Below are 20,250 nucleotides of genomic sequence, written 5' to 3' on the forward strand. Positions count from 1 at the left end.
AGAAAAGAAAGTTAGACTGAGACTAAGGTTATAGGTTCCTGGCTAGGTAAGGTCAACGCCCCTGAGTCAGCCTGAAGAAATTACAGAAGATGGATGATCTTCACCCATCAGCCCCCCTTTAAAACCGAGGGACCAGAGTTATTTTCGGATACTACTTTTGGCCCTACTGGCCCATGCCTTACCTCTATATCATCCCCTAGACATGCAAGCCATTGAAATGGACAGAATGGAGCCATGATTGGCTCCCAAGGTACCAAAAAGAAAAAGGGGGAAATGAGGTGCCAGACTTTGAAGTCAGGCCCCACCACGTGAACCCCATTTTAGAATCGAACCCTGAGCCAATCAGATTTGTACCTGTTCTAATCTTGCTTGCACAGCTGATTGTTGTAACCTTGTTCTTTGCCTTTATAAGCCCTGTGTAATCACAGCTCGGGGCTTCCTCCTAACCTCTGCTGTGTCGGTGGGTAGGACGAGGCCCGAGTTGGCAGCTCGTTAAATAAAGCCTTGCCTTGCTTTTGCATTTCGGAGTGTTTGAATCTCGGTGGTCTTCTTGGGGGTGGTCTTGCGACTTGGCACAACAATATGACATAAAAAATGTCTTAAAATTTTTTCTTCATTAATCTTTAGATATTTGGATATATGGGATTTGGTTTATAATAGGAAAGATGGTGCATTCTCTAGTTAGTATCCTCCTATTAATGCTTTTTTCATTCACTATTTGCTCTGTGTTTATAGTGTCCTCTTCAATTTTAATTGTTAGAATCATTAAATTGAACTATGGAACATACAGCATTTCCTTAGTTTTGTTTTTACATGTTAAGTTTATGATTGAGATATAAAGATTTACCTAAGCTAAGGAGCAGGCTACTTTGTGGTTCTTTTCTCTCTCTCTCTCTCTCTCTCTCTCTCTCTCTCTCTCTCTCTCTCTCTCTCTCTCTCTCTCTCTCTGTCTCTTTCTTTCTCTCTCTCTCGGTAAGTCATGGGGCTTGAACCAGGGGCCTGGGGACTATATCTGAGCTCCTTTGGCTCAAGGCTATATAGCTTTACCACTTTGAGCTACAGTTCCACTTCCGGTTTTCTGGTGGTTAATTGGAGATAAGACTTTTTGGACTTTCCTACCGTGGCTAGCTTTGAACTGTGATCCTCAGATCTCAGCCTTTTGAGTAGGTAGGATTATAGGCATGAGCCACCAGTGCCTGGCTCTTGTGGTACTTTTAGAACTCTAACATTTTATTTACCTAAACTTCTGGTTAATCTCTTTTGAAATTCATAGGGTCTATTTCTTTATTGTTTGGTTGGTTGGTTTTGAGGCTGACCTTAGCCTCTTTGAGTGAGTGCTACCACACTGGCTTATTTCACTTTTTATCATGGAAAATTTCAAGAGCACACCGATCAGAGAATTTTTTCCACAAGGCGTTTGATCTGCCCCTTAAGTTTCTTTCCTTTTATATGACTATTACTACATGTCATGTACTTGTTGAAGAAACTATTACTCTAAATTTGGCTAGCTGCCATTATACTTAAGGTATCCTTTAACTCATTTCTCTAATGGATTCATTCTATTGGGGTCACATTTTCTTGTTGCATCACACCAGGATGAATGCAACTTACTTTTAGTAAGATTAATCAGCCTGGTGGTATAAACCTAGTAAAATAAGAGTGTGTATATCCACCATAAGAGTCCTACAAGACTGCCTATAGCAGCTTTAACATAATATTGGAAACAGCCCAGTTGTCCATGAGCAGAGTGGGTAAATACCACCTAACAATAAAAAGGACAAATTAATTGATAGACTCAACAACATTTGTGTTTCTCACAGAAATCATGTTGGTGTAAAGAGTTAATGGAAATTACACTGATTGATATCAGACCAATGAAACAATACTATTTTTTATTATTATAAAGGTGATGTATAAATGGGTTATAGTTATATAAGTCAGGTAAAGAGTACATTTCTTTTTGTTTGTTCTTTTTCAACATAGTGTCTAGTGAGGACCACTGCTACATTTGTTCACCCTTTGTCCCTTCACTTGCCACCCCCCCTCGGCCCCGTTACCCTTCCAAAGTGAAACAATCCCGTTACCCTTCCAAAGTGAAACAATACTATGAAAAAGTCTTTCTTGGCAGGATGTGGTGGCTAATGCCTGTCTGTAATCCTAGGCCCAGATCTGAGAATTGCAGTTTCAAGCCAGCCTAGGCAGGAAGGTCTGTGACACTTTTTTCTCCAGTTAACTACCCAAAGAGCTGGAGGTGGAGCTGTGCTTCAATTGGTAGAATGTTAGCCTTGAGCAAAAGAAAAAAGCTCAGGGACAGAGTGCCCAGTTCCTGAGTTCAAGCCCCAGGATCGGCACTAAACAAACAGATAAATAAAACTTCCACCTACTGATAGACACACTTGTCATCTATTCAGTTCCATAGGCTTTAGTATGTGTGTATATATCTGTGTGTATGTATTTATAATCATTAGCATGTATATTTATGTCCTGTTCTATTCATTAGTTTATTCTTGTGATTGTGTGGTTTGTTCCTGTTTTTCTGAGCTTGAGGTGCTTTATTATGTTATTCATTTAATAGCTTTCTGAGTTTTTAATGTAGGCACTCATGCCTCTCCACTTTCCTCTTAGTGTACTGCCTTTTGCAGTGCCTCAAAGGTTCCCATGATTTGTACTTTTTTTTGTACCAGTCCTGGGGCTTGAACTTAGGGCTTGAGTTCTTTATGCCCAAGGCTATCATTCTATCACTTCCAGCTTTTTGTTAGTTGATTAGAGATGAGCATCTCATGGGCGGTCCTGCCTAGGCGGGTTTTGAGTGGAGATCCTCCCATCTCAGCCTCTTGAGTAGCTAGGATTGTAGCTAAGCCATTGGCATCTAGCTGATTCTAAGCATTAAAAAGTTTCCTTCTTTATTTTTTCAATGACTTACTGATCACTCAAAATGTTTAGACTCTGTGTATCTGAATGTATTTTGTAGTTTCTACTGTTCTTGATTTCATCTTTTATTCCATTGTCATCTGATACAATTAAGGAGGCTACTTCAATTTTATTTATTCAAACTTACTTAAATATGGTCAGTTTTTTTAAAGAAAGTTTCATAGACTGCTGAGAATAATGTGTATTCTGTGGCTTTTGAGATAGACTATTATATAGCTCTCTGTTAATTAAATCCATTTGATCTATGGTATCATTCTAAAGTTTCTTGTTGATTATTTTGTCTGGTTGGCCTGCTGTTGATGAGTAGAGTAGTACATTGAAGTCACCCACTTGTTATGGAGTTGGGTTCTGTCTGAGCTTTTATGTCTAGTAGGGTTTTTTTTTTTTTTTTTTTTTTTTTTTTTGGCCAGTCCTGGGGCTTGGACTCAGGGCCTGAGCACTGTCCCTGGCTTCTTCTTGCTCAAGGCTAACACTCTGCCACTTGAGCCACAGTGCCATTTCTGGCCATTTTCTGTATATGTGGTGCTGGGGAATCGAACCTAGGGCCTCATATATACGAGGCAAGCACTCTAGCCACTAGGCCATATCCCCAGCCCTAGTAGGGTTTTCTTTATGAAATTAGGTGTGCCAGTAGTTAGTGCTTATACATTTAAATTGTGATATCCTTTTGATGGATTATTTTCCTTACCAATATGAAGTGAACTTCTTTATGTCTTCTAATATTTGTTTGAAATCTTCTTTGTCACATAATGAGGATAGCTACTCCTGCTTGCTTCTGAGCTGCATTTGCTTAGCAAATCTTTCACTTTAAGTCTGTTTGCCAGTGAGGTAGATTGCCAATCTGGTAGGGTTTTTTTTGTTTTTGTTTTTGTGGTACAGTAATGGAGTTTGAACTCTCTGCCTTGTACCTGCTAGACAAGCTCTATACTAGTGCTCTTTTTTGCTTTAGCTATTTTTGGGATACAGTCTTGTGTTTCTCCTCAGGACATCCAACATCACAATTTTCCTGTTATCATTTCACACATAGTTGTCATTACTGTGGCCAATTGTTGGTTGAGTTGAGGTCTTACTAACTTTTTACCTGACTGGCCTGAGACTTAATCCTCTCAGTCTGTCTCCTGAGTGACTGCGATTATGAGTGTGAGTCACCACATCCAGCCAGTTTTGAGGATTGAGAACATTAACCTTCAGAGTTGTTAATGAAGGTATGTAGTAATCCCTTCCATTTAGTGATTTTTTAAAAAATAGTACTTGATTTCACCCTCTTGTTTGCTCATTGACTTATCTGGTAAACTTATTCTTTCCTGTATACTCATGGTTGCATTTATTTTTCTCTCTGGGTAGGATTCCTTTTTGTTTGTTTTGTGCTCATGAAGTGCTTTAGCTTTTGTTTTTTGTGGACGGTTTTTGTTTCCATTGGGAAGGTTAGCTTCCTGGGTATAGTAGTGTAATTTGGCAGTTACTTTCTTTCAGAGCTTAAGAAATCTGCTCTCTCCAGGCCTGTGCGGCTCCCCCTGCTCAGGAGACTGAGAGCTGAGGGTCAGGGATTGAAGCCACTTGGGTAGGAAAGTCTGTGAGACTCATCTCTAGTTAGCCACAAAAAGACAGAAGTAGAGCTGTTGTGCAAATCGTAGAACACCAGCCTTGAGTGAAAAAGCTTAGAGCCAGTGCCTAGGCCCCAAGTTCAAGCCCCAGGACTGGCATTTAGAAAAAAAAAGGGGTGGGGGTTGGGAAATGTGGCTTAGTGGTAGAGTGCTTGCCTAGCATGCGTGAAGCCCTGGGTTCGATTCCTCAGCACCACATAAACAGAAAAAGCTGGAAGTGGCACTGTGGCTCAAGTGGCAGAGTGTTAGCCATGAGCAAAAAGGAAACCAGGGACAGTGCTCAGGTCCCCAGTTTAAGCCCCAGGACTGGCAAAAAAAAAAAACACCACCACCAAAACTGTCAATTTGATGAGTTTGTTTCTTATTGGTGACTTGGCATTTTCTTCTTTTAGGTTTCAATATATTTTCTTACTCTATGTAGTTCATGTTTTATCTGTAATATGTGGAATGGTTCTGTTTTGGTTTATAAATGTTTGGTGTCCTAAAAGCATCTTGTTTGGGTGACAGTTTCTTTCTCAATATTGTGAAAATTTCTAGTATTCCTTCATTGAGTAATTTTTCCATGCCTTTACCTGTAACCTTTTCTTCAATTCCTACATTTCACAGGCTTTGTTTTTCAATGGTATCCAGTTGTTTTGCGTGCTTTATTTGTACTTCATTTGTTTCTTTTTATCTGATTTTTATCACACATGTATTTTATCTTCTGGCCCTGATAATCTGTCTTCCATTTGATCTAGTTTATGGAGAGGCTTTCAACAGAGATTTTTATTTTCAGACATTCAATTGGATATTTTTTTCAGGATTTCCGTACCGAATTTATCATTCAAATCTTGTATTCCTTATGACATCCAGCTTCATACAGTATATTTTCAATCTTTTTGAATTCAGTTAACTGCTTATATGTATTCTCCTTTAATTCATTAAAGTGTTTGTAGACTTTGTCCTTAATGTGTTGATCATTCTTACCACCATTCATTTGAGTTCGGTATTTTTTATTTCATTTATTTCATGATCATTGATACCTCTTTATGTGGGATTTGTTCTATTGCCTTGTTTTATTTACTTATTTATTTTTGTCTGTCATGGGACTTGAACTCTGGGCCTGGGCGCTGCCCCTGAGGTCTTCAGCTCAAAGCTAGTACTCTACCACTTTGAGCCACAGCACCCCTTCCAGTTTCCTGGTGGCTAATTGGAGATGAGTCTCATGATTTTCCTGCCCTGGCTGGCTTTGAACTGTGAACCTCAGATCTCACCCTCCTGAGTCACTAGGATTACAGATGTGAGCCACCTACACTGGGCTCATTTTAATCTCTTTTTAAATTTCTTGTGTTTGTGTGTTAAGTAAGTCTTGCTTATCAGAAGTCAAGGTGTTGACTGGAGGTTGTAATCAACTGAAGCCTATCAGTTGAATTATTTTCTTATGTTCAGGAAGGATTGAGCTATAAGGTTGATGTGCCATTTCTTGCCCTTAGTCTGGGGGTGTAACTCAGCAATAATAAATTCACTAATTGAGAACCAAGTAGATATTTGCATGAAGTAAAAATTAGAGATATCATCTACATCCCCTGTAACATAGTACAGTATACAAAAAAACCCAAAAAACACTAGCGTTCTTATATAGTATGCTAGAGCTTTAGAAAAAAATAGGTGTAGAATTTCAAAATTAAGTAGGAAAAGTAAACATGGGAGCAAAAGGAAGATTAGAAGGGGGATGAAATATGTGGGGTGAAGGTGAATGAAATAATCATTTTAGAGAATATAGTTTAATTACTATGGAGAAAGGCCATGTAGTCAGTGATTAGAAAAGGATAGAACAAATGGAATTAAAAAAAAAAAAAGAAGGAAGGAACAGACAGAGGAAGTGGGAAGACATGGGAAACACTCCTGTCTCCCACATGGCATATCTATGTCATGTGATCTCTTTGTTATCTTTAAAAAGGAAAAGGAGGTAGAAGAAACTACCAACAAAAAATTTATACAAGAGAAATGGAAAGAATAAAAGACAGCATTTCTTCCTTGTTGAGGAAAGAGTATGCTAGCTGGGCCTCTGTCTGCAGCGAGTGAGCGGGTCTTCTCTGGTCTCTGGCCCTCGTGTTCTCTCAGTGTTTATCTTGTTGTGTTTACTGTCTTCCCTAGCTAGACCCCGCGTTGCCTGCGTCCAGTCTTGTGTGGTGTTACATTATTGATAAGGTTCAGGACAGTTGCTGGAGTGAGGCAAGAGAGGTCCTGTGGCATAGCAGCAGTTCCTAAGAGCCGCATTGCTCTGCGAGTGGGGCAGCTACGTCCTATTACAGGGTGTATGGTGGGAGGGGAGAACCAGGCTGTGAAGAAGCAGTTGGGGAACCTGGAAGACACTTTGGCATAGCTGGTGAGTAGGTCATGGAACATTCTGCCAAGTGGTCCCCTCTTGTAGCCCACGCTTTGCTCTGCCCAGGTTATCCTGTGACACCTCAGCCTCTCTGTAGTAAATTTTCCCTTTTCTACCTTGGTCTTCATTCAGTTTTATGTTTGGTTTGCCTCTTGATACTTGATTATAAGCAGGGCTGGGTGATAGGCTTAGGAATGTAGCTAAGTATTCCGTGCTGACTTTTATCCTGGGTTAGGGAGCCGTGTATCTTTCATCTGACTGGAGCAAGGTGTGGTGACCTCTTAGCTGGTTTTGAAGAGAGGTTTGTGGATGTCTGCATATACCTGAGTTTTTCAGTTCAGTACATTACTATTTGCAAATAATAAGGATTGTTCTATCCTCCTATCCCACCTCCGTCTGTTATGTCTGTGATTGTTTTCCCTTATCTAAGTGCTTTGGTCAATACCCATGAAATACTGTATAATGATAGAGTTTATATTTTTCTTGACTATAATAGGAAAACCTTCAGTATTTCCCCATAAAGCCTAAAAACTCTGAAACATTCTTCCAATAAGTGAAATGAATAACTGTTTTAAAGGTGTTTAAATACGAGATACAGTTTATGTACCATAATGTTCACTCATTGCTGTTGTGCAATATAAAGCTATCAAAAAGTACATTTGTAGGATGCAGAACTGTGGCTCAAGTGGTAGAGCCCTACTCTTGAGCTGGAAAAGCTCAGGGGCAGTGCCCACTATTGGCAAAAAGGTATGTTTATAGGACTAATTTTTAAAGTAAGTTTATTTTTAAATTGTTATTATAAAGGTGATGTCAGGGCTGGGGATATGGCCTAGTGGCAAGAGTGCTCGCCTTGTATACATGAGGCCCTGGGTTCGATTCCCCAGCACCACATATACAGAAAACAGCCAGAAGTGGCGCGGTGGCTCAAGTGGTAGAGTGCTAGCCTTGAGCAAAAAGAAGCCAGGGACAGTGCTCAGGCCCTGAGTTCAAGCCCCAGGACTGGCCAAAAAAAAAAAAAAAAGGAAAAGAAAAGAAAAAAAGGTGATGTCAGGTGTTACAGTTATATAACTCAAATAATGAATATATTTCTTTTTGGACACGGTCATCCCTTCCCTTGCTCTCTCCTAGTTTTAAAGTAAATGTAGAGGGCTGTGCAACTCTTTGCCACAACCCAGTTGTGGAACATTTACACAATTTCAAAAAGTTCCCTAAGCCCTTTACTTTGAAACAGGGTCTCCCTTTTATCCGGGCCTTTGCCTATAACATGACCCTCCTGTTTTATACTTCTTGTGATAACTGAGATGACAGGCATATGTCACCATACTCTTGGAAAAGTTTTTGCCTGGGCTCGCCTAGAACTATGATCCTGTTAGGTCCTCTCCCTGAGGGCTCCATGTAGCTGCCCCCAGCTCATTAAGTTTCCACCCAGTTACCTGGGTAACCTGCAGCCCTGGAGGCAGTTACTTCTCCTTTCCCTGAGGTTACCTCCTAATCCACCTGGCCACATCCCTTGCCCCTGCCCTAAATAAAGCAGGGCTGGGTGGGGGTCTCTCTCTCCTCTCTCTCTCTCTCTCCTCTCTCTCTCTCTCTCTCTCTCTCTCTCTCTCTCCCTCCCTCCCTTCTCTCCCCCCTCTCTCTCTCTCTCCCCTCTCTCTCTCTCCCTTCTCTCCGGCCGTGGATCATCTTGGCCACAGGCCAGCAGTTCAGTAATAAACTTTCTTTCCTGCCTGAATACCGCGTGGCGTTCTCCTTTACCGGCTACCTACTTTAAAAACCTAACAGATCCTTCCAATTTCAGCCTCTTAATTAGCTAAGATTACAGATGTGAGCCCTCATACCTAATTTGCTTTGTGTCCTTTTATAAAGGTTTTTTTTTTTTCTGTTGAGGGTTATATGAAGTTATATGTATATGGCTATAAGTATGGGCTTACACCTATATAATTATATGTATTTCTATCATTGAAAAAAGAATTCATGAATTCTTATTTCATTACCATTTTAAAATACAGATTAACTATGTTAGAGAACGTTTGTTTTTACATATCTGATTAAATAAACAGGCTTAAATTATCTTGACATAGAGAAATAGAAAACCTACTACAATGAAATATGGCAAAGTCACAAAAGTTTTGTGCGTAAGGGAAGATGGCATTTCCTGCTCTGAAGCACATTGTTCATATTGTTTGTTAAAGAGGATGGCATTCCCTGTGGATTTGCTGGATAACTGCAGTCATGAGGAATTAGAAAGTTCTGCTGAAGATTACATGTCAGATTTAAGGTGTGGGGATCCTGACAACCCAGAATATTTATCTCTTCTCAGTATTACGGTAAGGCATTCTGCAGTGATTTTTGCTAAACTTTTCAGTCAAGTTTCTGCATAAAATCTGCATTATTTCCTAAATAATCATTTTAGTATTAGCTACTCAGTTTTGAAACTTTTATTAGAAATCTGTCAAGGAAAATGTGTTAATATTGGTTGAATAATTAGAGCATCATGATTAGTTTTTTAAAAAGAACAAAAAATCCCACAAATGATTCTTTAATGTTTGCCTTTCAAATTATTTATAAAAAATTAACTAGTTATGCTAAAGTTGTTAACAATTGGAACTAACTCAGATTTAGTTTATACTTAGAATTTTTGAGTGAATTTTTTTAATTAAAAAATCAGGAAAACATTTTAAATCATTATTGTGTCATGACTCTTTTCTTCCCTTTTTGAAAATAGTAAAATCAAAATTTCTAGTTAGTAATCCAAGATATGTTATGATGAACCCTTAGACTTGGAATCATTTGAATTCCTCGGTGAAATAAAAATAGGAAGATTTCTTATCTTTTTAGCCTTCATATTCTTTTTCTAGAGATGATGTGGATATATAAGATTTCAAGTCTTCTCTAGCACCAATATTTTATAATTCTCTGAATTATTCAATATGGATTGAGAATGAATTAGTACTGAATTAATGAATGCAGAAATATGTTAAAATATTGCATGTACCATACTGAAAGATAAATTTGCCTGATTTCTTTTACTAGAAAATAAATTATGTCTTCCTCATGTAGTCCAGATAAAGATACTAAACTACAGTTGGTTTGGGGGCCAATCATAGCTTTTGTTTTATTTAGTGGTATGTCTAGGGCTTAGTAGTGTTTGTTGAAATAATTTTTTACTTCCAGTGCCTCAGATAGCACAGTTGTTCCAAAAAGTAAGACTGAGTTTGCTTTCTGTATTTTTTTTTTACTCTTTTTTGAGAGACTAGGTATATTGTGTTCTGTGAAATTTACTTATAGAATTAAAACAAATGTAAGGAAAGTTTAAGCAAATATTTAGCATTTTGTCTTCTTTTTAAAAACTACTTTACTAATTTTAAATCTATTGTCCTTTCAGATTCCCATTAGCCTCTCAAATGTAGGCTTTGTACCTCTCTATGGTGGAGATCAGACTCAGAAAATTCTTGCTCTTTTTGCACCTGAGGATTCACTTACAGGTCTCCTTTTTGCTTTGATTTTGTTAACTGAGGAGTTTTTCTTCAAACAGGAATTTATTAAGAAGGTGGCTACATGAAGGAAGTTGTTTTTTTAAAAATATCATTTTAAATTAATTGGTTAGTGAGTAAAATAAAATTGTACAAATGGTGCCACATTGTCTTATACAGTATAAAATATGTGTATAGGACTGGATATGTAGCTTAGTAAAACACTTGTGGTAAAGGCTTGGGTTCAAGTCCCAGTACTATCCAAAAAATGAAGAAAACAAGGCATAGATGTATTTAAGAGTGACTATATAAGCCTTACGAAATAGTTAAAATTGTTTATGCTAAAACTTAAGACTTAAATTTAACTATCATTTATTCTGTTTTAGCTGTGGCACTTTACCTTGCTGATCAGTGGTGGGCCATTGATGATATTGTGAAAACATCTCTTCCTTCAAGAGAAGGGCTTAAGCAGGTAACAAGGTCCTCTAATTCAGTGTTGCTTATAAATGGGATAGTTTATTTCCCCATTTTATTATTACCAGGCTATATTAACCATTGCTATTTTATTCTTGCGATGAACCAGTCTTGAAGTTGGGCTTCCCTTATTTTATATGATTCCAAATGTTTCTGATCTGAGAGGAACAAACTTACAGCTTAGTTGAACTAGGGTTACCTTTATCTACTTGAGATTCTGATTTTTCGGATCCACCTACACAAAGGCTACTTTTGTGCACGTGGTTGCTGAGCTTCTCTTGTCTCTGGTTTGTTGGTTGAGCCTTTAGTGCTGGCCTGGCACACTTGGCTAGGGAATAACCACGTTGTGGGGCCGAGATGCACAGGCTTCAGGATGCACAGGCTTCTGGTCTCTGCTGGTAATTGAGTAGAAGCCAGCCAGTTTCAGTGCAGGGGGATGTGGGAGGGGAAGCAGTTAGATAGCCTATAAGGGAAGAAATTTATCGAAACCGAGTTGCAAAATATTTTAGGGGTCAAAGCGAAGTTTAAAAAGTGTGGACACCTTCCTTCTGGAAGAGTATGATTTTCAGCGTAAGTTGAGGTATAGGACACTTGGTTGAGATGCATTAGGCGCATCTTTCCTAAAGAGAATAATGACTTTCTTAGAGAGGCACTGCTGTTCGTTAACAGAAGCATAAATCTTGTTAATTAATCCGAACAGGATGCCTTCTGGATATTGGACGTGTGTGTGTGTGTGTGTGTGTGTGTGTGTGTGTGTGTGTGTGTGGTTTTGGGGCTTGCATACAGGGTCTGTCCCTAAGCTTTTTTGCTCACACCTAGTGCTCTACCACTTGAGCTCCTCTTCCTGCTTTTTTATGGTTTATGAAGACAAGAGTCTCTAGGACTTTCCTGACTGGGCAGGCTTTGAATAGTTGTCTTTAGATCTCAGCCTCCTAAGTAGCTAGGATTATAGATGTGAGCCACCAGTGCCTGACTCAGATATTGCATTAATTTGAATATTCTGAGCTACTGTTATTCTGGCCATTAAAGAAAAATTGGTCAGTAAGTTAGTCCCTTGGGAGGGAGTAACTATTACCACTTCATAAACACATGAACAAGTGACTTGTTATAAATCTTATTTCATTTTGCCTTATATATTGATAAATCCTCTGAATTCGTCTTGAAAGCCCCACTGTCTCATCAACCTCTTCAGTGTTTGCAATTATAATATCTGTGTGCCGGACTTGAAGAGGGATGTTAAGGATCTGGAGCATTTCCAAAGGAGCAGAATGGCATGTGCACTCCATTGTGCGGGATTGCCTTTTCTTTCATTGTTACACTGTTTAGTTTTGGTGTAAACTTTAGAGGATCATCATGGCTATGTTCAAATAACCAGTTTTCTGTGTGGCTGCAGAACATCGTAGTATGGTGTTTAGTGAAATGGATTGCAGCTCAGTTTGAGGAAGAATTTTATGCTAATCAGGAATGAAAGGAAGGAATGACCTTGTCAGTTAGTGCTAGTCAGCTCTGCCAAAGTTTAGTGCATTACTTGGTATGGGAGATCTCCTCCTAGGGATACTTTTGGCAGTAGTGTGTGCTACTCTACAAATCAGAAGGAGAGATTTTTTTTTTTTTTTGCCAGTCCTGGGGCTTGGACTCAGGGCCTGAGCACTGTCCCTGGCTTCTTTTTGCTCAAGGCTAGCACTCTGCCACTTGAGCCACAGTGCCACTTCCAGCTTTTTCTATATATGTGGTGCTGAGGAATTGAACCCAGGGCTTCATGTATACGAGGCAAGCACTCTTGCCACTAGGCCATATTCCCAGCCCAGAGGTTGTCCTCTTTTAGAGGTACTTGGGTAATGTAGACTTTATGAACATGACTCTTGTTTTTTGGCACTAACGATATCTCTAGGGAATGGCTATCAAACGTGAAAAAGCTGTGAATGTTGGTGGGTCACCGTGACCGTGGGTTTCTGGTGTGTAGGAGGTGAAGTATTTCTAGTCTGTGACTGCCCCAAGTCTGGCCTTCGCCCAGGTCACACAGTCTTTGTTCATCAGGTCTAGCAAAGGGGTGTGGGAGTGGTGGTGGGGAACTAAGGTATTCCTGTAATTATAGCCAAGACAAAGCTGTTAAAAGAACAGTTCATCTGAAAAAGGAGAGACAGATGCCCTTTCCCAAGGGTATGATTATAGTTTCCTTCATCAAATGAGGTAATTGCTCTTGAAGTCTTCAGAGGATAGCTTTTTTTAATGTGAGCTGAAATGGGGTCACAGAGAGTCAGAGCAGGACAGGTAGTGGGATAGCAGTTAAGAATAAGAGGAGACCTTGGGTCTGGGCATCAAAGCATGAAGAATGTAGAGGTGCTGGGCCCCTTGTACATTGGGAACCTGTTTTGCCTGGTTTTGAGTTTGCTGAGAGTCAGTATTCCATGCATAAAATGTGCTTGTGGAAATGGGTTGTTATTGTCCCGAGTGATTAGCATCAACTCTATGATGATAAAATGGCTTACAGATTTATTGTATTCAGAATGCTGTGAATGGCCGCAGGAGGTGTGGGTTCCGGGAGCAGGTGAATCGCCTTTCCTCATGGCTGAACGTTTTAACTACTGTGCCTGCGTGTCTGACTCTCGTTGTAGGTGAGCACTCTTGGGGAAAGAGTGGTTCTGTATGTTCTCAATCGAATTATTTATAGAAAACAAGAAATGGAGAGAAATGAGATCCCATTCCTGTGTCATAGCAGTACTGATTATGCTAAGATTCTGTGGAGGAAAGGAGAGGCCATTGGGTTTTATTCAGTTAAGCCTACAGGTGAGTTTTCAAAAGGGAAGGTAAAAGTGATCTCCATGTTAAACATTCAAACTGTATTTGTTAATATGTGGTGCATATTATGTAGTATTCCTATTTAGTAGTTTTTGGTACTGTTTTAATATTACTGTCCTATAAAGGTGTCACGGTTGTTAGGAAAGTCTTAAAAAACCAGACTAAACATTTGATAAAGAGGATGATATTTTTCATATATGTAGAGAAACTTGTCTTTCCTCCTGTGCATGCCCTCCCAGTTACTTAAAAGTTGTTTAATTTGGGCTGGGGATATAGCCTAGTGGCAAGAGTGCCTGCCTCGGATACAGGAGGCCCTAGGTTCGATTCCCCAGCACCACATATACAGAAAACGGCCAGAAGCGGCGCTGTGGCTCAAGTGGCAGAGTGCTAGCCTTGAGCGGGAAGAAGCCAGGGACAGTGCTCTGGCCCTGAGTCCAAGGCCCAGGACTGGCCAAAAAAAAAAAAAGTTGTTTAATTTGATTCCTGCTTCTGTTACTACAGCTGGCTGTACACATGGCCTACATATATGATTCGGCCTGACAAATTAATGATTATTAATGACCAGAAAAAAGAAAATGCTTTAATATATTTGGAAGATGGAAATGACTTTGAAATGGTGAAAGTTTCTAATTTAATCAAGTCCTGAAACTCACCGCTACCCTACCTATGCAAGACTAGCGCAGCTGCTTTACCCTCGTCATTTATTCAGCTCCATAGAGCCGCTACCTAGGAAGATAGACTTCATGCTTGGTCACCAAGCTTAGAGTCTGCCTCGTGGTGTGCCTTCACCAAGCCTGCCACACTTAGAATAATGGGAAAAAAAAAGTCTTCCTTGTTTCCATTATAAATCTTCCAAACTTAAATTTTCTGATCAGGTACAATCTAAAGAGCTTACCAAACTCACTGTTGATTTGAAGACCAGTTGATAGCTCTTGTATTTATTTATTTATTTTTTGCCGGTCGGGGGCTTGAACTTGTGGCCTAGGCTCTGTCCCTGAGCCTCTTTGTGCTCAAGGCGCTCTATCATTTGAGCCACAGTGCCACGGAGTAGTTTATTGGAGATAAGAGTCTCATGGGGACTTCTCTGCTTGGCCTGGCTTGAAACATCTGTCCTCATATCTCAGCCTCCTGAGTAGCTAGGCTTACAGGTATGAGCCACTGGGTCCTGGCTGGTTCTGATAGCTTTAATCCTATAATTACCATAGATTTGTGATGAGAGTTCAGATACTCGATAAAGAAAGGTCATTTTCCCCACGAGAATAAGATAACAAATATATCACTTTAAATGTTACATGATGCTAAATATTTCAGGTCTTCTTTTACACACAGTTTTATTCTTGTGACTGAAATGGAGCCAGTGATTTAAGTATATTCAGAAATATTAATGCACTATGGTGATAAAAAGGTTTCATAGAATTTTCATTGTATTGCTTAAAAGGTATCATTTGGTTGTTTTAAATGATTGGTATGAGCTATGATTTATAAAATAAGGCCTAGTTGTTATATTCTTTAGTTTATACAAGGCAATTTCTCTGTCAGTGTTTTGTTGCTCAGACTGGCTCTAAGGGAATATCCTACCCGAAGTGTCTCATAGCCCTTTGGAAGGCATCTTAACTTGTAAAGGAGAACGCCACGCGGTATTCAGGCAGGAGAAAAAGTTTATTACCGAACTGCTGGCCTGTGGCCAAGATGATCCATGGCCGGAGAGAAGGGAGGGAGAGAAGGGAGAGAGAGAGCGACCGCCACCCGGCCCTGCCTTATATCTAGGGCAGGGGTAAGGGTGTGGCCAGGTGAATTAGGATGTGACCTCAGGGAAAGGGAGGGTAACTGCCTCCAGGTCTGCAGGTTACCCAGGTAACTGGGTGGAGACTTAACGAGGTGGGGGCAGCTACATGGAGCCCTCAGAGAGAGGACCTAACATTCCAGCCTTTTAATAGTTATGAAAAAGGACGAAGACTCTCTCTGGCTGCTTCCTGCTGGCAAGGGGCGTCGGCATTAAGGGTAAAAGGCAGAAATGTGGCCTCTCCTGGAGAAGGCGAGCAGCAGGGTCCCTTGGTGGTAGATGCTAGTCCTTGAATGAAGCCTGGAAGAAGTCTCATGAGGCAGGGGCTGGACAAAAAAAATATTAAGGCAAAAGAAAGGGTTTAGGGCACAAAATTAAAAATTGGGTGACTTGGCTAGTTCTTATACTCAGGTATGGACATTAGATGGACAAGGTACTATTTCTTTTTTTTTTTTGGCCAGTCCTAGGGCTTGGACTCAGGGCCTGAGCACTGTCAGTGGCTTCTTTTTGCTCAAGGCTAGCACTCTGCCACTTGAGCCACAGCGCCACTTCTGGCCATTTTCTGTATATGTGGTGCTGGGGAATCGAACCCAGGGCCTCATGTATATGAGGCAGGCACTCTTGCCACTAGGCCATATCCCCAGCCCAAGGTACTATTTCTTGATACCCCAGCTCTGATTAATTTTGAAAGGGCGAGATAAAGTGACTCCATTTAGGATGTGATCAATTTTCCTCTTACTCCACTCCAAGATTCTTGTTCCCTGAACTGGCTGAGTCCCAGGGGTCTAAGTGCTTGTTGCTGGGATGGTTTGACCCCATTGGCATTCACGGGGTTTGAACTCAGGGCCTGGGCTCTGTCCCTGAGCACTTCTGCTCGAGGCTAGTACTCTACCACTTGAGCCACAGCTCCACTTCCAGCATTTGACTGGTAAGTCTCTTCAGCCATGCTTCCAGCCTGGCTCTTCGCTGGTTAGTTGGGAGATGGAGTGTGAGAGAGATTTTCAGCCCGGGCTGGCTTCTAACTGTAATCCAAGACGTCTTTGCTACAAAAGCCCTTTTTGATTTCCAATTAAAACAAGGAGACCAAGGGGACTAGAGCTTACCTGTACCTTGTCAAGAACTGACCAAATACTTGCCAGAATTCTGCAATGACAAAACTCAGTAGATGTGATGAGTTTTAGCACAGATATATGGCTAGATGGACATACTAACAAATGACGTTTACACATACATACACACAGGGAACACACATACACACTGTGCACATAGGTTTTACAGCATGCAAAAATGAATTTCAGCAGTAGACTCTTTTGGAATTCCAATAGTAAATGACATTTTTTTTGCCAATATTTTAAAACCATGTGGTCGGTTAGAAAAACAATTTTGCTAGCAAACAACAATTTTCAGATTATAAAATGGAGAAACCATATTTTGATAAACTCTAGTGGGATGCCATGTTGAGGGGGGTGGCAGGAGGACACAAACACACTGACAGAGGACACGTGGCAGGGCATAATGGCGCCTGAGCTGATGCCTGTTAAACCCAATGTCCACCACATGGTCATTGCTAGAGAAAAGAACTTTTAGATATCTTTGCTGACAAAGCACATTGGTGGTCAAGCCTCAGTTTTGGAGGAATGTGAAAAGAGGCAGCTTTGTGAGCAAGGCACACAACGATGGTACGACTTGGGAATTTTATAAAGTAAGCAAGTAAGCAGGAAGATGAGAGAGGGAGAAAAAGGAAGAGAAAGAGAGAGAGAGAGCCTGAATATAAGGGACTTCTGACCAATTACCATTGCAGTGGCAAAAACTGTATCTGAGCGAGTATTTCGAGCAGGCCTCATTGCACTGTCAAGAGGCGTGCTAGCAGTGTCCCAGCTCAGGTGTGACTGTGATGCAAAACCCAAAAGCACGGGAGGGAGGCGCCTGGTGAGTGGGTGAGCTTACCGGGCAGAAGCGGCGGACGGAGCGGCAGAGAACCGGAGCAGCAGCAGTTTCACTCACCAGGGCAGACAAGTGGGGTGGAGGTGGAGGTGGAGGCCAGGAATGGCATTAGTGAAATGTGCCACGTGGCGTCTCGCAGCTGTTCGGTTCGCGGAAAAAGGGCCGTCAGGACTGGGATACTCCCAGAAAAAGAAGAAAAGTAGAGGGGAATTCTGCCTGTCCTGACTCTTAAGCCCCATCAGAGTCACAGCAACATATATGTTAGGTTTTTAAAGTAGGTAGTTGGTAAAAGAGAACGCCACGCGGTATTCAGGCAAGAGAGAAAGTTTATTACTGAACTGCTGGCCTGTGGCCAAGATGATCTATGGCCGGAGAGAAGGGAGAGATAGAGAGAGCCCCCCACCCAGCCCTGCCTTATATCTAGGGCAGGGGCAAGGGGTGTGGCCAGGTGAATTAGGATGTGACCTCAGGGAAAGGGGTGGTAACTGCCTCCAGGTCTGCAGGTTACCCAGGTAACTGGGTGGAGACTTAATGAGGTAGGGGCTGCTACATGGAGCCCTCAAGGAGAGGACCTAACAACTATCAATTAAAAACCGTGCCATTGCTGTGGCTCAAGTAACAGAGCATTAGCCTTCAGCAACAGAAGGTGAGGGCCAATTCCTAAGCCCTGAGTTCTTGCATCCCCAGGATTGGCACAAAGGAAAAAACAAAACACTCCATTCCCTTCTAGTCTGATTAGTGCTTGATTACAGGATTTTGCTACTACTTACTCAAGAGATAAAGGTCCCTCAGATTTGTCTGAGTGGTTGGTTTTGAATCTTGACTTCAGATCTCAGCTTTCTGAGCAGCTGGGATTACAGGTGTGATCTATAAGCATGGGGAAGCTTTCTTCTTACAATGTTTCCCATTTTAGGAATACAGTACTAAACGAATAAACAGTCTTCGCCGTTTTTATCACTCCAAGTGGAAATTCTACACTGTAGCAGTCACTCTGTTGCAAGTACCCAGGCTTTGGTAACCTTGAATCAACTGAATAGTTCAAATAGATAGTGGAATCATACAACATATGGCTTGTTGCTGCTTTTTTTTCCCCCAGTTCTCATCCACATTACAATATGTATCAGTCCTTAATTACTTTTCATGATTAAGTATTATTGTTTTTTGTCTTTCATTAGTTGATAGACTTGGGTTCTTTCTAATATTTTTCAATTTTGAGTGTTCATATGTTGTATCTTCATTTCTTTTGGCCTATATACATGGGAATGGAATTGCTGGTCATGTGCTAACTCTGTTTCATCTGTAAAGGAATTTCCAAACTTTCAGAGTTATTGCCCCATTTTCCATTTCTGTGAATATTATACAATGACCAACAATTGTTTGCCTGTCTTACTGACATAAACAGCCCAGCTTTAAAAAAATATTTTCCAGTTTTATTATGCGTATGCATAAAATTGGCACATTTTAAACTTGCAGCTTGTTTTGTCATATATCATAATCAAGACAATGGACATAGGAACATAATCTATTTCATATAGAGTTGCTGCTCCCCCCCCCCCCCCCCACCCCGCAAACACTGTGGTTTGAAATCAGAGCCGCCTTGTTTGTGCTTGCAAGGCCGGCACTCTTATCACCTGAGCCATATTTCAGCCCCAAAGTTTCTTTTTGCCTTTCTCTGTCCTCAAGCAAACAATAGCCACTGTCAACAGCCACTAGCAGCCATAGCTGTCATTTCCCGTTTCTCTTACCCTGAGGTCCCTGGACACCACTAATCGACATTGAGTCTGTAAATAAATTTTTTTCTTTCTCTTTTTTTTTTTTTCCTTTTTGAGGTATAAGAGTTCCTTAAGTGTTTTGAATACAAGTCTAATTTTCTAACTTGAAAATTAAATACAAGTATTGTTTTGATGGAATCTGCAACATGTAAACTAGATTTAAAAATAAAACATAGATCTTTAGATTTTGTGTTGAGAACTTGAGCTATTTGTTTTCTCTTCTCATTCTTTTTTTTTTTTTTTTTTTGCCAGTCCTGGGCCTTGGACTCAGGGCCTGAGCACTGTCCCTGGCTTGTTTTTGCTCAAGGCTAGCTAGCACTCTGCCACTTGAGCCACAGCGCCACTTCTGTGCGTTTTCTATATATGTGGTGCTGGGGAATTGAACCCAGGGCTTCATGTATACGAGACAAGCACTCTTGCCACTAGGCCATATCCCCAGCCCTCTCTTCTCATTCTTGGTTGGTAGCTTGAACTTGAGCTACTGTTGCTTTTAGTGTTTCTTAGTTTCCTAGTCACTACTACAATTATGAGGAAATCCTGAGGGTGGAGGTGTGGCTCACTTAGTAGAGCACTAACCAGTGAGTGAAGGTGGCACCACTGTACTGAGTTTTAAGTACTGGTTGTGCACCTAAAAAAAAGAGAGAGAGAAAATTCTGATTCCCAAGTTGATAATGGTCACATTTAGCTAAATCATGTGGCAAATTGTTAGGTTCATATAACGATCTGTCCTGAATTCATGTCAGCACTTAAAATCCAAAATTTAACTATATAACATGACCCATTTCTACATAAAAATTGATACTCCTAAAAGTTACTGAAATTCTCCAGTTAGATCATAAATAATTCAAATTATTAGTTGAACTGAAAAAGAAAAAAATCTTAATATATCGATTGAGTTATTAAAGTATGTTGGTGAAAGTTAATTTGTGAGATCTTTGTTCTCTTACCATTGTTTCATGTTTGAATTAAGATTTTTAACCCCAAATTATGTGAATGATCTAAAAATAAGAAATTACTTTGAGGCAAATAAGAGCAGAATATCGACTGATGGTTTTGAGTTAATAAAATTAATGGAAAGTGAAAGCCATGTGCCCTCGATTGA

The 20,250-nt window shown here is 40.5% G+C and overlaps 1 protein-coding gene across 2 annotated transcripts in view; it reads left to right on the forward strand.

The window, feature by feature from the left end:
* Positions 1-20,250, forward strand: part of Fam169a (family with sequence similarity 169 member A) — a 50,863-nt gene that overhangs the window by 16,597 nt on the left and 14,016 nt on the right. For both annotated transcript variants that reach the window (XM_048368048.1, XM_048368049.1), the window contains exons 2-5: positions 9,096-9,230; positions 10,289-10,388; positions 10,763-10,848; positions 13,466-13,637. In XM_048368048.1, the coding sequence (XP_048224005.1) occupies positions 9,099-9,230; positions 10,289-10,388; positions 10,763-10,848; positions 13,466-13,637 (490 nt within the window). In that variant the 5' untranslated portion in view covers positions 9,096-9,098. The remainder of the gene's footprint in view (positions 1-9,095; positions 9,231-10,288; positions 10,389-10,762; positions 10,849-13,465; positions 13,638-20,250) is intronic.

This window comes from Perognathus longimembris, chromosome 19, assembly GCF_023159225.1.
Source record: "Perognathus longimembris pacificus isolate PPM17 chromosome 19, ASM2315922v1, whole genome shotgun sequence".
NCBI classification, from domain to species: domain Eukaryota; kingdom Metazoa; phylum Chordata; class Mammalia; order Rodentia; family Heteromyidae; genus Perognathus; species Perognathus longimembris.